Source organism: Papilio machaon, chromosome 26, assembly GCF_912999745.1.
Source record: "Papilio machaon chromosome 26, ilPapMach1.1, whole genome shotgun sequence".
Classification (NCBI taxonomy): Eukaryota; Metazoa; Arthropoda; class Insecta; order Lepidoptera; family Papilionidae; genus Papilio; species Papilio machaon.
This window is the reverse complement of record NC_060011.1, coordinates 5,067,707-5,086,056: the sequence shown is the minus strand read 5'-3', so window position 1 is coordinate 5,086,056 and position 18,350 is coordinate 5,067,707. Positions and strand designations below refer to the sequence as shown.

The 18,350-nt window shown below is 34.9% G+C and overlaps 2 protein-coding genes across 2 annotated transcripts in view; both read right to left on the bottom strand.

Moving 5' to 3' along the window:
- The window catches only part of LOC106721218, a 101,226-nt gene that overhangs the window by 8,077 nt on the left and 74,799 nt on the right, over positions 1-18,350 (bottom strand). The window lies entirely within an intron of this gene.
- On the bottom strand, positions 510-1,198 carry LOC123722520. Its single transcript, XM_045684589.1, has one exon. The coding sequence runs from the start codon at positions 1,113-1,115 to the stop codon at positions 549-551; it is 567 nt and encodes a 188-aa protein (XP_045540545.1). The 5' UTR covers positions 1,116-1,198; the 3' UTR covers positions 510-548.

The window sequence follows — 18,350 nt, the reverse complement described above, 5'->3', positions numbered from 1 at the left end:
GTAGACGTTACTGTACTTAAATCCAATTCTATCTTAACAATCCTAAATTAGTTTAGTAATGACATTGACTGTATCATCGATAGTTATAATTGTGAAAATTATTACAACAGTTATTTTATTGAAATACCCGCAAGTCCACGCCCGCTCGGGGATGTTAGATAACCCTGATGATAGTCGAAAGACTTCAAGTTTAATTAATCGAATAACATTTTGTAAGACTTTGAAATTGCAACTTTAAATTAATTTTCATAGAGATTGTTTTATTACGGATATTATCCACGCAAGTTCGTCATATAAGTGACGCACGAACAAGTACCACGTAGCATTCAGAAACACACTGCATTTCAGAAATATGTCAACATCCTTGTGAGGGATGCTATAAAATGCTAAAAACCAAGTGGGATTATTTAAGTTATGTTTGCGTTACGTAAAATGCCTTTTCCGTGTGATCGGAGCGCAGACCCTTAACGGCGTAAGCAAGGAGAGCTTTTTAGCCGGTAGACTCGGTCTTTCTTTACTTTTGTAAAAAATCAAATGAATTATTATTATCATTCCTTCTGTTTTACATCACCAAACTTGATATGATGATCGTGTGAGAGAGTGAAGACGCGGTGTACGTCCGTGTGGTCGCCGCGCGCCGCGCTGCAGGCGGCAGAGGGCAGCCAGGACAGCACAGCGTTCCTCCCGTACTCCTCCAGGTCTGAGATCCCATGCGACGATATCACCGCTCCGTCGGCCCGCACCACCAGCAGCTGCGGGATGCAGGTCACCTCGTGCATGTACCTCAGCTCGTGTACCAGGGTATCATCGAAGCGCAGAGTGAGCCAGTCCGGCTGCTCGCTGTAGGAGGCCGCCGCATCTTGTGCGCTGTCGTCCATTGGCACGTAGATGACCTCGAGGGGTAGGTGGAGTTCTTTGATGTCCTGGTAGATGCGGCAGAAGCGCGCTATGACGCCGTCTCTGTCTACGCCGCGTGATGTGAAGAGGAGGGCGATGGCGGGTGCGCGGCGCAGGCGGTCTGCGGGCACGCGCTCTCCGCGCTTGTCGTACACAGACGCACCATCCACCCAGTTGTACGGAGCGCACACAGCCTCTGCGTCTACGCTCGAAGACATGTTTGTACAACGGCACTTAAGGTTGTCTAAATACCTCTCATCATCTTCAAGTTCGTAAAATGAGATACAGTCCTTTGCTACAATATGCTGGTATCTATAAATGGCCTTTCAATATTTTTGTTGTTATATATACAAATTGTCTTTCTATATCTTTTTAAATCCCTTTCTCGATAATTACCTACAATGACATTTAATACATGACAATTATATGACATACTTGATTATGATTAGATTCAATTTAAAAAAGTTTTCGCAACAAGACATAAATTAGCCCACTCATAATAGAAAGCAACAATTATTTGAAGAGCAATTTTGAGTCATGGACTTTATTTTATCACCCAACGACGCAAGGATCGTAACTAAAAACGAATATCACGATATTTCCTTATAAAGTTCTTACAACTCGGGAGAAAATAACGAATGTTGCCATAGCAGGGCCAATTTAATAGTTTGGAGAAATTACCATAGTTCATCAGTCATTGCAATGTGACCATTGCTCCCTTTGTATGAAGTATAGTGTGAAGTTCCAAATGTAACCAGCAATGGAAGATTGTATCAAATTTCGTCTTACAGTGTTGCCATTTGTGGAATAAAATATAGACAATTTTGAAATTAATAAAAAATAACGAATAAATCTGAAATCATATTTATATTGCTTGTACATACTAACTAGCATACTTATTTTTTTTTTTTTTCAGTAAAATCGCGTTGAACACTATTTAGATTATTTTGTTATAATAAATATTTACTTTTTAAATATTATTATGGGTTTATCGACTTTCAAACACTTGTGTAGAAAGGTGATATAGGACTGCAAATGTCAACCTCCCAAATATGGTTCAAAGTTAACCGTAACAATGCCATTATCTCTACCAATTTAGAAGAACTATATAACCATTAGAATATAAAGTTTAACACAAACTAATAGAGTTCAAAATTGATTATTACTTTCACAAACCTGCATTACTATCACGGTCAAGTTTGAGGTCATTGCACATTTAAAATACACGTTAAAAACTGCAATAACCACCTAATCATAAATAAAAATAAGGTTGAAAATCGTTTGCAAAATTAAATTGCAAATGCAAATAAAATTTGTACGCGTAATCGTGCGTCGCATGCAAAATACGAAATGATTGAACTATGCCGGCACGTGACCATAAAAACTGTCATTGAAAATCAATATTACAGGTTATTTACAATTGATTTTAAACTATATTTGAATTGCCATAAGGTTGTTTATTCTATATACTTATATATTACATTATTGTATTGTTTATTGTGCAAAGAAAACATCTACTTATAGATTGTATTCGTCAAAGTGGATCAATGGTTGTTTATTTACAGTTATGTCTCACGAACAATCGAAATTATTGTACGGCGGTACAACTGTAGACGTTTCAAAGCTATGTTTATTTCTTAGAGACGATGGAGAAATTTGTTGTAGCCTTGTAGCTGTAACTTCAACAAAAAAAAAAACGGCCAAATGTGAGTCTGACTTGCGCACCAAGTTCGTATAAACCTGTAGGTATAGAAGTTGAATTTACGGTTTTCGTAATTTTTCCTTTATCTGTGCTATAAAACGTTGCTTTGTACCAAATTTCAAAATTCTGAGTTCACAGTAAGCACCCTGTAGATTTTGATTCCTTTGACTGTCGAAAATTTGCGGAAATTTGCGACATAAAAGGCTGTCTCTTATGATGACATTGGTTTAGAAATATTTTCACAGCTCCAACGGACAGTAGACTTGCGTATTTGATATATATTAGCTTGATTCTTCCACGCGTTCCTGAGAAGAAGGGTCTTGACGAATAGACAACAAAGTGATTCTATAAGGACTCCGTTTTTTTTTCTTTCGAGTTATAGACCTCTAAAAAAATGACTGTTAATTAATGAAAGATAGAACTTGACACATTAACCGAGAACAAGTAAAATAAAACATCAAATTCATAAGACGGTAAGTATTGCTGTAAAGCAGCCTCAAAAAGTCTCCCTTCTCAGTGGAGTTGGTGGAGTTAGTACTAAATAAAACACTGAGTTATAGTACAGCGAAGACAAATTTAATTAAATCGTGAAGTGAGGTCAATCCACCTCCGCGAATCTTTACACCGCGATCTACAAAGACGATGCACGCCATCTATCGTTCAACTAATAACTAATATTAAATGATAACATTGGACATTCCGCCCACCATGGACACACCATGTCCATCACTTACAATACAAAAATGCAATATACATATAAACTTAAACATGTAACAGCAAGAAAAAATAACAAAAACAATTTCACTAAAAATCCATTTTAACATATACTTTGTTTCTTAATCAAACCGCCCACCGTCTACAAAGGTGGGTTTAAATTTTGTACTTAGGCTATACAGAGTAAAGTTCGTATACAAAATAAAATAAAAAATAAACGATAGAAACTATTCATAAACACAATTAATGTATGGACACAACTAATCCATATTGACTTACGAGGTAACTGGTAACACAATCAATTTTGACACAGGTCTTTTAATCTCGTTATTTTTATATCTCAATGTTACGACACGTGTAAGATTGTCCAAACCTGGATGTTTATCTACAATAACTCCGAACATCCATCTACTAGGTGGAAGTCCATCCTCCTTCACCAAAACAACATCTCCAATGTTAGGCTCGGGAGTACAATGAGCCCATTTGTACCTATTTTGCAGCTGACTTAAATACTCTAAAGACCACCTACGCCAAAAATCTTGAAGCATCCGTTGTGTTAGTTGCCATCTTTTAAGACTACTAATATTGGAACTTTCGTAATTAAATTCAGGGACGGTTACAAGCGGTTCACCTACTAGAAAATGACCTGGTGTCAACGGAGCTGCATCTTCTGAGTTACTCGAAATTCTTGAAATAGGTCTCGAGTTAAGACAACATTCAATCTGACATAGCACAGTTGTCATTTCTTCGAATGTCAAAGTGCTATTGCCTATGACTCGCTTCAAGTGGTGTTTAGTTGATTTTACACCCGCCTCCCACAACCCTCCAAAGTTTGGAGCGTGAGGAGGTATGAAGTGCCAATTGGTGCCATTCGTTACGAGAAAGTTAACTATTTCTGGAGCTACACTTGATTTTTCTGCGTCAAACAGATGGTTTAATTCTTTAGCCCCTCCGATAAAGGTTGTACCATTGTCGCTCCACAAATCGTGTACTCTTCCGCGTCTAGACACAAAACGCTTGAATGCGGCCAAAAAACTTTGAGCCGTCATATCGCTAACCACTTCTAAATGAATGGCTCTAGTAGCCATACATATAAATAGGCATATGTAGCCTTTAATGGCGTGGTAGCCTCGACCTTTATTTGCTCGGAGGTTAATGGGTCCAGCATAGTCTACACCGCTGGACTGGAAAGGTTTTTGAGGCGTCACTCTGGCCTCCGGCAACTGACCCATCATTTGTTGACTTACTTGTGCCGCGTGACGGACACAAGTAACACATTTTCTCACATAAATCCTAACAATGGGTTTGGCATTTATGATCCAATACATTGACCTCAAGTAATTCAACATTAATTGCGGCCCGCCGTGTAATGTTCTTTCATGAGCGTCTGCAATCAAAAGGTAAGTGAAGGATGAGTTATGGGGTATGAGTATTGGATGTTTCATATTTTCACTAATGTATGCCCTCTGTAAGCGTCCACCGACTCTCAAAACACCGCAGTCATCAATAAATGGATTCAAAGAGGTAAGTTTACTCCCTTTACTTAATTTTTTCTTCCTTTTCAGTGCTTCAATGTCTTCTTTAAAATTACAGCACTGGCAGATCTTGACACAGGTAAGTAAAGCATCATTTAATTCTGTAGTAGTTAGCCACTTAGGATATTTATTTTTACTCTTATTTAAATTTATAAATCTTTTACAGTATGCTATTACTCTGATTAATTTATTTAGTTTGGAAAATCTTGACAACAAATCTTCGTCCCTTTCGGTAAGCATAAAGCATTTTAATGTAGTTTTTCTTTCTTCTAATTTAGTGTCTTCTATATTCCTAATTTTATATTCTATGTTTTTATTTTGCAGCCAACTGGGTCCCTTTTTCCACAGCTGTAATTCTTCACAAACTGATGGTTTAACGCCGCGAGACGCGCAATCAGCGGGGTTGTCTTTAGATGCTACATATGACCACTGTGCTCCTTCCATTAAGGTAAGTATTTCCGACACCCTATTTGCGATGAACGTCTTCCATCGACTTGGGTGACTCCCCAACCAGGCCAAAACAACGGAAGAATCAGTCCACGCGTGAATATAATGCTTAGGAATCTTCAGAACAGCAGCAACTTCATGAAGAAGCTTCGCACATAACACAGCTCCACACAATTCCAAACGAGGAATAGATAGCGTCTTAATAGGAGCAATTTTTGTTTTAGAAGCTACTAAATTAGTGTGAACATTGCCCTCGCTATCTATAACTCGTGCATAAACTACAGCGGCGTACGCTAAATTGGATGCATCTGAAAACCCGTGCAATTCCATGATTTGATCTTCGCTACTACTTTCAATCCAACGAGGTATATGAAAGTTAGTAAGGTTACAAAGATCTTTTCGATACTCCAACCAGTCTACAAGCAAAGAAGCTGGCAGTTCTTCATCCCATCCAATACCACATAACCACAACCGCTGTATAAAGATCTTGGCAGTCGTTATGACTGGAGCCAAAAAACCAAGGGGATCAAACAGTCGGGCTATATCCGAGATAACCTTACGTTTTGTTACTGGGGTTTCCAGCGGAGGAAGGTTGACAGTATATTCAAATTCATCAGTTACTTTATTCCATGTTAATCCTAAAATTTTTGAAATTTCATCTAGTTTGATTTCTCTAACATTGTTCACATCTTGACCTTCCTTTATTAAATTCATTAGGCTAGAACTGTTGCTTGACCACTTCTGAAGTTGGAACCCACCACGCCTTAACATTTCTGTCAATTGTTTGTAGATTTCCAAGCCATCTTCAGTACTTTCACATCCAGACACAAGATCATCCATGTAAAATTCAGACAACACTTTATCCTTTATTAATGGAAAATCTGAACCCTCATCATAAGCTAACTGTTGAAGCGACCGAACGGCTAGGTAGGGAGCGGAAGAAGTACCAAATGTCACTCTCAAATGACGGAGATGCTGAAGTTCAGCATCTGGATTCTCACGCCAGTAAATGCGCTGAAAATCTGCGTCTTCATTGGCCACCTTCACCTGCCTGTACATTTTTATTATGTCGGCAGTTAAACAAATTCTGTAACAACGCCAACGCATTATAATATGACGCAATTCGGGTTGTAAGGATGGTCCTACCATTAGATCATTATTCAAAGAAATACCATTACTTCCTGCACAAGATGCGTCAAACACAACGCGAACTTTAGTGGTTGTCTTATCATTGCGTACTATTGCATGATGCGGTAAATATACAGCAAAACTATCGTTTTTGCATTCCTCGGGAACTCTTTCTATATGATTTAATTGAAGATATTCGTTTATAACTTCTGAATATTGTGCCTTCAACTCAGGATTTCTCATAAGCCGTTTCTCTAACATGAGAAACCGCTTCAATGCAATATCCCTGGACCCACTATACTTACAACTTGGATTGTCAGATTTGAACGGTAAGCGCACTATATAACGACCTGATTCATCACGCTTAGTTGTAGCTAAAAATAAATCTTCACATTTCTGTTCATCAGGTGTTAACTGTTTTTTATTAAAATTAGTTTGTGGTTCTGATTCTAACTCCCAGAATCTACGAAGAAGTTCATTCTCATTTGAATGGAATGAATGCAAACTAACTATATTGTGACAGTTGTTGAGAGTTTCGCTATGGCTGATTGCTTTAAGTTGACCAGATAAGATCCAACCCAGTCTGGTGTTTTGAGCAACTACATGACTGGACGGATCCTTGACTATTCCTTCTAACAATATCTGGCTATAAACTTCGGCTCCAAGAAGCAGATCTATCTTGTTCGGTACATTGAAAGAAGGATCTGCAAGGGCCATAGGCGACATAAAATCAACGGATTGCTCTTTAATTTTTCGTTCGGGTAAGACAGTAGTGAGTTTCTTCATAACAAAAGCTTCCACATTAATTTGGAAGCTGGGGTCTATGCGGGATTGAATTTTAATCATCACCATTGAAGTGCACCTAATAGAGGCACTAGGATCACCGCCTAAACCTGAAATTACTCTCTTACTGGATGTGCGTTTCAAGCCTAACAACTGAACTGTGGACTCCGTCACAAACGAAGCCTGAGATCCCTGGTCTAGCAGGCACCTTAAATCAAAAATAGTTCCGTTCCTAGACTGTGCTTTAATTAACGCAGTGGCTAGAAGAACTTGAGCATGACTACTCGAAAAACAACTTACAATATTGGTGGACTCGCTATTGGAGGTAGTCGCTGGTAAATTCTCGACATGAAGGGCTGCACTACCTTCCTTATTACCATTGGAGACATTTTTGAGGTGGAGGAGAGTATGGTGTTTTTTACTACAAAAACGACAACGATTCGATTGCCGACATGAATATACGGAGTGATTAGCACCCATACAATTAAAACATAAATTATTTGTTTGGACAAACTTACGACGCGCTTCAATATCTTGACGACCGAACTTCTTACAATTGATTAATCTATGATTTTGTTGACAAAAAGAACATGATTGAGTGGTTACATAAGTTGATGCATGATATGACTTAGCTGAATGATTGCGACTTGACATATTTCTTTGAACCTTGTTATCAAGGTATTCAAGAGATCTAAAACGGTGCTCAAGGAACTCCTGAAAAGTTTTATATTTAGGCAATTCATCGGGAGACTCACTAATTTTAGTCTCCCATTGTTTACGTGACTCATTATCTAATTTTTGACACAAAATATAAATAATTAGAATATCCCAGTCATCAACTTTAATTCCTAAATTTTTTAATGCATTCAAACATTCATTAGATGTATCAAGAAGTTCCTTTAGTCCGTTAGACGATTCAACATGTATTAATTTTTGATTCATAAACCTCTTTAAAATACAATTCGCTAAATATTTTTTATTATTATATCTTATTTCTAGTTGTGACCAACAAACAGAATAATTACAACTTGTTATGGGCACATGTTTTAAAAGACTTTCGGCATCACCAGTTAAGTGAGTTTTTAAATAATGTAACTTATGTACGTCATCCAAAGAATTGTTGTTGTGTATCAAACTAATAAACAAATCGCGAAAACTAATCCAGTCCGCATAATTACCAGAGAAAACCGGTAGTTCTATTTTCGGTAACTTAACAGATGAATGTATATTAATGCTCTTTGATTGAGATGCAGAAGCTTCAATAGAACTAAAATTTGGCTTATCAAGTTTCTTTAACAATTCCTTTAGTTCAGTTTTATAATCGAGATATAATTCTTTGGTTGTTTCGTATAAATTAGTAGTACTATAATCAGACTTATCAAACTCAGTAGATTTAACTGAACTAACTATTTTCACATGATTGTCAGAAAAAGATAACCAATCAGCTTCTAAATTTTCTAACCTCGTTTCAATGTAAGAAATAGTTAGTCTATCCTTTGGTGACTTTTTGAAATTCGCCTTAGCCTTGGCAATAGTAGAATATAAATTACGTTGCAAATTACTAATTGTTTCCATGATAAAAAGATTTAAGTTAACATACAAAGTCAATAACACTTAGCAGTTAAATGTTATAAGCGAAATTTTTCTAAGTTAATAAACGAAACCAAAAATTTTACAAGTGTTTGAAACATCAAAACAAAATCGGGCATAGGTTCCCCGTCTCTTCACTTTTTGTAAAATTATTCTAAGTCCATGCACATGCACACATAAATTTAACAAAGTTAACTTCTTATGTAAAATTATTCTAAGTCTAATTTTTGCGTCGTAATTTCACAAGTCTCTTGATCACTAACACAGCTTGACTATGTATCACTTTATTATGAATAATAAATAAATGTACTCACGATCAATCCACACTTATTTTTGCAATCACTCACGTCACGAAGCAACACGGCTTCACATTAATGGACTCCTGCTCACATTGCTCGCCGAAGTTCCAATCCGCTATTGGCTATTGATCAAGCGGTCTCCAAAACAGCGCCATCTGGTTTTGTCCAAGCCAACATACTCTCCTTGTATGTAATAACTTCAAAGCTGAAAGATAATCTCACGGATGGACCACAGTACACTGGTCCAAAATCGGCTCGCTAAGGACCATGTAAAGCAGCCTCAAAAAGTCTTCGCTGTACTATACCTCAGTGTTTTATTTAGTACTGACTCCACCAACTCCATTGAGAAGGGAGACTTTTTGAGGCTGCTTTACAATTGCTTTTCCTAAAAAATAATATTTAATTTATATGTAAGACGAAATGTTTATCAATTAGTTAAAATCAATGCAATATTTAAAATGCAAAACAGAAATGCTACCAAGAAAAAGAGCAATTTATTTTTTCTCACTTCTAATTGAAATTCGTCGAGGGCGTGTAACTGTAGTTGTGGCAACACTGCGCACGACTTACATTATCTGTGGCTCGATGCGACGTCATTATACTACTGCCAAGTCTATGACACGGTAATAATAATACCGTGAGTGAGAGAGATACAGTTATACACAATTCCTGTGACGTGACAAAGACAGGGATAACTATCTTCCGTCCCTTTCTGCGTACCAGGGTTTGGGCTTTGTTTGGAACAAAGGTTGTCCCCTACAAACAACCTAGGTTGTCCCTAACAAAGTTTGACATTCGTGCTATTTTTCGAAAATTGTGAGTACTTAGTGGCTGTAATTGTGCAAAAATATTTTGATATTACAGTTTTAGTAAGGTAAAGTTTATAAAACATGGTATACTGCTGTATCGTCGGTTGTAAAAGCCGTAGTGAGCGAAAAGAGAAAAACATAACCTTTCACTCGTAAGTACTGAAACTACGCACTTATTCACATGTATTCATACAAAATAAGGAAGAAAATACAAACTAGTTGTTCTTTACAGTCTTTGTAATAACTAATATGTTAAAATACGGGTAAAATCAGCTAAAATAAAATAGTATTTTTCGAACATTATGCGCCCAAACGCAGATGTCATTTGTGTCAAATAATATACTGTAGATCTGGGAAACAAGCGGCCATATTAAACTTCTTTTCAAATTGGTTGGTTATTACCCGTAAAAATAATACCACCATCTTGTTGTAAAAATTACCCTGAATTTAGGGGAAATAAATTATAGTATGTATAATGTATATAAATGAAACAATTCACATTTTTTATACTATTTTCAACAGATTTCAAAAGGAGTTTTGAATTCTGGTATATGCTGTGTTTTTAAATATTTGATACTTTCTTATCCCGTTGATTTTAAAGAGTATGCTTTTTAATTTGTCCCATGTAAATTTTGTTTCTTAGAAATTACAATCAAAATAGTTTAATATTAAGTAGTTTTACATGTAGTGTTCACTGTAATGATATACAGAGTAATTTAAAATTATATGACTATAATATTGGTATGTTTTTTGTAGCTTTTTATGAAGACTTAGGGCTTCGTGCATATCGAAGAAAAATAGGACATCGTTTGAATGCTCGTCTAATGGACCTAAGACTGAAGAGATGCCGCGCTTTGTTGAAGCAGTACGCGGGAAAAAAATATCGGGAAATTCTTTTTTTGGAGTCACTCAAGACATCCTTGATTAAGGCAGCCGCCGATATTGACATGGACCTCGTTCGTGCTGTGATAGACGACTGGCCGAGCAGATTGAAGGCCTGTATTCAAAATCACGGATGTCATTTTGAATAAACTTTAGTGTCATAAGAATCTATGTTTTGTTAAGTTCATTTTGGTATATAAATGGTCACATAATGAATAAACTTGTTTCAATTATTTTATATTAAACATGTAACAGAATTTATGACCTGACTAAGTATTACTAAAAAAATCTGTTTATGTAATCTTAGTCACATAAACAAAAATTACGCATTGTTTTTTATATTTATTACGTTTATTAATTACAATTTAATTGGGAATATATAAATTGGTCTATATTAAATTATATCGTAATTATTCATTTTCGGGACAAAACAAATAACTGGTAACCCCAATCCTCTCACTTATATATAGGTATAGTCTATAGTACTCTCTATCTGTCCCTTACGGGTGAACGCGCATGCCATATCTATATAATTCTTCATCTGAGACTACTGCCAGAACACGGACAATTTCCACATTTTGTGTCAAATTGATTGAATAGCGCTTTGCGTGTTTTAAAATGTATTATGTAATTATTAGAAAAAATATCGTAATCAAAATCCAACAACGTAACCTTGTAACGGCGGACATAAAATACTAATTATAAAGATAGAATTGTTTACCTTTTTTTTTCAAAATAAATCGAACGTCGTTACAATGTTGCGTCAGTGAACTCTTTTTATTTTTAAACACTAACGATGTTAAAATAAATCGAACAAAAAAACATGTATATTACGTAACAATTTAATTCGATTTAGATAATGGAGTTTGAAGACCGAATCGATTTATTATTTGTAATCCATGTTTCAGTTCAACTCACTACGAAACTAAAATTGATAGATGTCAAAAGTGACGTCTTAAATTAGCCCACCTATAAAATGTCAATATTTTTTTGTTAATGTCTTAATTTAAATGGTAAAATATAAAAGAACTTTGTTATTCAACTTTACTATGATAAGAAAATGTTTTTTTTATGTAATGGAAAAAATTGATTTAATAATTTTTTTAACCAAAGATTCGGTGTTTTTGAAACACGTGTCTATTAATAAAAAATATATATGTTACTTATTTATTTTAAAAAAATAATAAGGAGAAAACATCCGAGACTTGTAAATTCGGTGCAATGAATAATTAAAAAAATAAAATTTATAATCAAATATGATTATAATCTACTAGCTGTCGCCAGCGACTCCATCCACGCGGAATTAAAAAATACTTAATAAGTATCCTATGTGTTCAGACTATGTTCTACATCTGTGTCAAATTTCATCAAGATCCGTTGAGCCATTCCGGAGATACCTTGAAACAAACATCTATCCATCTAAACATTCGCATTTATAATATTAGTAAGATATTGAAACAATACTATTGAAAAATGATTATTAATCAATGATTACAAATACGAAATGTATCATTAATAATCATACATGTAATTTGCATTCGAAATAGATTTTGAAACTCAAACAAGTGGACTAATGACTAGTCGGAAGATATAGGCAGAGATATAACCAAAGCCGGCGTTAGGGTAGAGCGCGGTTGGGCGACAGTCCAGACAGAAAAAGACCCACAGTTCTGCAACTTACACAATCTCAAGTAACCCTGTTAAACCCCCTCCACTCCAGGGTAAAAACGAGGGCACTGTAGAATCCTTACCCAATAGAGGTAAACCATTTCTGGATATAATAGTGGAGGAGTCAGCAGCAGCATTTCGCTGCAGGAATATCCCACCCGTCTGATGTATGTGCTTGCAGGAAGACAAATTTTAATCCTCTTCCCCTTTCCACCTCTTTATGATAATTTTAGGGGTGGAAGACAAAATTTTCAGGGGTGGAAAATCTTTGATCTGAATAACCAACTTTTGATGTACTAGGAATGCATAAAAATACATGATTTACTGACGTTGATTACTACAACTCTAGAATTACTTCCATATCGGACAATGATGGGCACTAGCACTGAAATTTATGTGCATTTTAAAGGTTAAATAAACAGTGATAACTTATTGTGAATGTCTTCGATGTCCCATGTCCAGTTTTGTTTATAAGAGCCTGCCATGAACGAATGTGTATTGTATTTACTAGACCATTTCTTGTAACTTATGAATTTATGCCGTAGCGAACATGAGTGGACCGACATCGATTAATGGTTAAATCGACCTTCAGTGCGAGAGAGATGGCTGGCCATCACTAATTATAAATCTATCAACAACATGCAAGCGATTCAAATACTTATTTCATACAGTTAAAGTCTGTTTTCGTTTAGCATTTAACGACCGGATAGAAACATGGCTTTACTTTTTTTTTAAAGGCAATATTCCATCCTGCCAGGGATAAAATTAAAATTTTCTCTTCTTTTTCTGTCTGACCGGTTCGAAATTTTGCATTAGAAGTTTTTTTTTTCTAAAATAACTCGCATTTTTTTATTTATTCGGTCTTTTGTCTTGCTAAATTAAAATTCTTTATGGTCTTATTTTTAGAAGACTCGATTGTAAAATTCCTTACAACTATCAAATTAAAAAAAATTAGGATAATTATTATTGAAGGTTTGAAAACCATTTATGGAACCTTACTAAAACATTATTGCTATGCTATGCAATCCTGGTAGCAGTAGTTTTCCCATTTGTTACTGACACCTGAATTACCCTTTCGCTTCAGTTAGTGGTTATGCTGCTCCCCTAGTATTACTATTGCCGTACGCTAAGCTATTATTTAAGTGTAGTTCTAAGTTTAAGTTTCCACTTAATTACTTAATTTATAAGAAATGTTTTTTTTCTTTATCAGTTTACGAGACCAATCAATAAATTATGAACTGAATTAATTAATAATACACACAATTCGACGGGTTTATAAACTGACGAAATAAAATTGTCAAATTGTGAATTAATATTTTTATACGTTTAGAAACGCTAACGAAGCTTAAGCAATATATTTTAAATAACAAAGTATAATATATTCTTTGAAAACGTCAGCCGTAATTTACAAACTGTGGAATAATTACCAATAGGCGCCGTCACAGGGAATACTGGAGATGAATGTTGCCTTTACCTTTGCCTTATGCGTACAGTATTACCATTTCTCTTAGACACCACAATAGATGTCGTGAGAGTTGCGAATAGACCCCCATGAACACCTTACATAATTAAATACTTCATTATGCTTCAAAATATCATTTTTCACAAGTGAATTTGAATAGGGTTGACATTTTTATATTTCTCATTTTGAAACGTCGTAAATTTTTCCTATTAAAAATTAAAATCATCATCTCCCTGGCCTTTTCCTCGTCATGTGGGGTCGGCACATACCTAAGGTTTTATAAACCTTAAGTTTTGGTTTACGACCGACCGCGTGCCAGTCGCCGAAAAGTATTTTTAAAAATTTTTTTTTGTAAAGTAAATTAAAAGACGATAAAAAAAGATTAATCTGTTTGATTCGACCAATAATTGCAATTGCAACATGATCTACTAAATTTGAATTCCCTAAACTAATCAATCTGAAATTCCACACGTAACAATCATAAATATCATACGACCTAAGTTTAGTTATACAAAAAAAATTGCATCCAAACCTATCGGAATTCGCTTGCGCAAAAAAAAAAGCAGAACTAAAATAGTAAACTAGCAAGTCCTTGAAGAAACCGGAAACCGGTCAATGCCACCAAACGCTGTCTGACGAAATTGTGCTGTAACGGAGTCTAGGCCCATTAGGACGAAAGTGCGATGCCATTATCTAGCTAGGAAGCTGTTTTAATGTTGGCAACATTGTGAATATATTTGTTGAATTACTTCATTTATGTTTTATGTTTGTTAATACACATTATTTTATAAAAAAATATTTTTATTATTACTAGCTGTCGAACCGCGATTCCTCCGCGCGGAATTAAAAAAAAGTAGTCATATGTTCTTCCAGACTATGCTCTACATCTATTTCAAATTTCATCAAGATCCGTTGAGAAGTTCTGGAGATACCTTAAAAAAAAACATCTAAACATTCGCATTTATAATATTAGTAAGAAGTAAGATTATTATTATTTAAATAATGTACGTGTTCCCTTTATTCTGTTAACTATAAATAAATATATTTCTCTCTAATGGAGACATTCGAAAATACTAAATAAACTATAAAGTGTTAATTATCAAAGCAGATTGACGCCATTAAAACATGAAGGTACAACTCCGGATTGCCTATTAAATAGGATAGACGACTTAAATCCAATCAAATACGTTATTAAATTCAATAATTCAAGATATAAACATAACATAAACCCTAAAATATTAAGTCATAACTCAGAGTGAGATAATTCTAATCCAATCTAAAGCTTAATAATCTTACTAATATTATAAATGCGAATGTTTAGATGGATGGATGTTTATTTGAAGGTATCTCCGGAACGGCTCAACGGATCTTGATGAAATTTGGCACATATGTAGAACATAGTCTGGAAGAACACATAGGCTACTTATTTAGTTTTTTAAATCCGCACGTTATAAAATAAAAATAAGTTTATCATTGGTTTCTGACTAAAATTACTTTTTAAAAAATATCTTCTTGTCTCTCTTCTTTAACTAAACAGATATAATAGTCCAGTCATTTAAGCTTAAATTAGGTAAGAATCTCGGAATTCGAGATACCCAGCTGTAAGTCTGTAAATACTTGTATATTGACACCCTAAATGTTGTCTCAAAACCTACATATGGTAGGGTGTAAGCAACCATTAAATTTCAAGGTCAAAGGTCACAAAAATCGGGTTTTCGCGCTTTTTTTGGTAATATCTCATTTCCTATGGGTTTTTGCTATTTGTATTTCTTTTCAATATTGTAGAATACAAAATTCTCTACAAATTTTGTTTAAGAATTTTTTTTATACGGTGAACCGTTTTCGAGATAGAGGGCGGAGAGCGCGCGGTCATAGCATCACTTCATCCTCCGGTCGAAAACGCGCCATATAGTTGATGAACTATCAATAAATCAATTATTATAAATATTTGTCAAATTAATTAATTACTGACAAATTTGTATGAACTAGCTGCAGCATTTGAGGAAGAAAATTGTTCGGCCCAGAAATTATTAGAGAGTGGAACTCAAACCTTATTAGCAGTCTATAATGCTCCGAAATCTGTAAAAAGTCTCGATCATCTTCGTTACATGCATTACGTCAAGTCTACAAAACTTAATAAACCCGTGCAGCTTTCAAATATTCCACCAATAAGTGCAGCTACTCATCAACATTTCAACCGTGTATATTATCAAGTTCAAACTTGGTTAGGACATGATTTGGAACCCCAGGTATGGGGTTGGGCAATGCGAAACGATTTTCTGGAGCCTATCATGACAATTTTACCACCTGCTCCAGAAGATTTGCTAAATACAATTTTCTGCAACTGCAAGAGTGGCTGTGGTTCGCGATACCGATGCAGGAAAGCGGGCTTGCAATGCTCTTTAACTTGTGGCCAATGTAATGGGCAAGCTTTTCTCAATGCTCTACCATATCAGAGCGACATATAATTCCTATATTTTCATTAACAATTCTGCAATTACAATTACAATTACAAATTTTACAAAAAATGATAAAGTAGAATATAATAGTTAATAAAAAATCTACAAATATTTATAATAATTGATTTATTGATAGTTCATCAACTATATGGCGCGTTTTCGACCGGAGGATGAAGTGATGCTATGACCGCGCGCTCTCCGCCCTCTATCTCGAAAACGGTACACCGTATAAAAAAAAATTTTAAACAAAATTTGTAGAGAATTTTGTATTCTACAATATTGATAAGAAATACGATTAGCAAAAAACTCATAGGAAATGAGATATTTCCAAAAAAAGCGCAAAAAGGCGATTTTTGTGACCTTTGACCTTGAAATTTAATGGTTCCTTACACCCTACCATATGTAGGTTTTGAGACAACTTTTAGGGTGTCAATATACAAGTATTTACAGACTTACAGCTGGGTATCTCGAATTCCGAGGTGAACTTACTAAAATGACTGGACTATAATAATATTTTTACATAAGGACTTAGATCTTTTTAACGAAATATTAATTAGTACGAAATTATTTGGCTCGTTCTTCTGAAAATATGTATAACCTACTTAGGCAAAAACGATAACATACAACATGACTGGCTCTAGATGAAGCGCTGCTGTCGCGGTTAATCCTGTCCTCGAAAAATATAAGATAGCTTTAGTATAAAAAAAAAAAAACTTGCTAAACTTTTTGACATTGACTGAATTGACGCTAGTGAGCTGTCATAATTTAATTTGACTTATGTTCACCGGATCAGATATCTTTGAATCAGTTCGATATGTGACGGATAACGTGACACTTTTATGACGTTGACGTTTGGCGCTGATTAACTGTTGTAATTTAGTTTCCCTGATTATCCACCGGGTCAGATAAGTTAATTGGACTATAATATATTCTTGGATAAACGTCTTTGCCACTAAACGTCAGGCAATACAGGCCCTTTGAACATAAAAGAACGAAATGTTAATAAAAATAATACAGAATCGTGACAACCCTACGCTAGGCGTCCTAGCAACACGGGTTACTGAGGACACTGCCCTCGCAATGCAGAAATGTGCACACAACTTTATATACAATTACAATACACCTTAAGTCAACGCACTAACGTTCAAATTGTTACTATTGGCTGTAAAATTAAATTTGTACTGTCTTTTCGTGTTGATAGTTTTATTAGCAGTTGTAATATATCTTATTCGGTTGGAATAGAGTTTATTTTAGCTTGTATAGTATTCATGTGAAGTTTGCTAGATCTTTACTGGAGAGATCCCGTCGAGCGTTACCACGGATTCTAGATGGTCGAATAAAAATAGATGAAGTTCTTATGTTCCTCCAAGTGTAAGGGAAAGTCGTTTAGTTTTATTTTAGTTATAACTATGAGAGTAAAACAATGTTTATGCGATGCACGAAGTCATTAAAATATTATTTATTAAATGTACTTTTATAAATTTTATTGATAAGCTTGATTTAACAAACATTTTAAGACGTAACAACTTTAAATATAGCCTATGTTACTCAGGGATAATGTAGCTTTCTTATGGTGAAAGAATTTTTGAAATCGGTCCAATACTTTTAAAGTTTATTAGTTACAAACATACGAAAGATAGAAAAAAAAAACTAAAACACGTAAGTGTACGTTGAAATTAACAAAAATAATTTAATTTAATTTCGTATATTTCATAATTTCGTAAATAAGTAACCAATGGGGAGAAAATAAAACTTGAGAGGTGTCAAGGGACACCCGGATCGAACGAAGTTCCTTTCTATTAATTAGTGAAGGAACCAATGTTTATTCTATGAATAAAAAACTTAAGTCTTCATAAGAAGTACATTTTATTTCTATGAATTTTCGTTATATATTGTCACGTCGTTGCCATGGTGAAGTAGCGCTCATTCGTCGTTAACATACTTACTATAGCAAAAAGTGTCGTGACAACTTTTC

What these genes read in the sequence shown, in the direction of transcription:
- LOC123722520 (XM_045684589.1), bottom strand. Translation starts at nt 1,115, where the DNA reads ATGTCTTCGAGCGTAGACGCAGAGGCTGTGTGCGCTCCGTACAACTGG.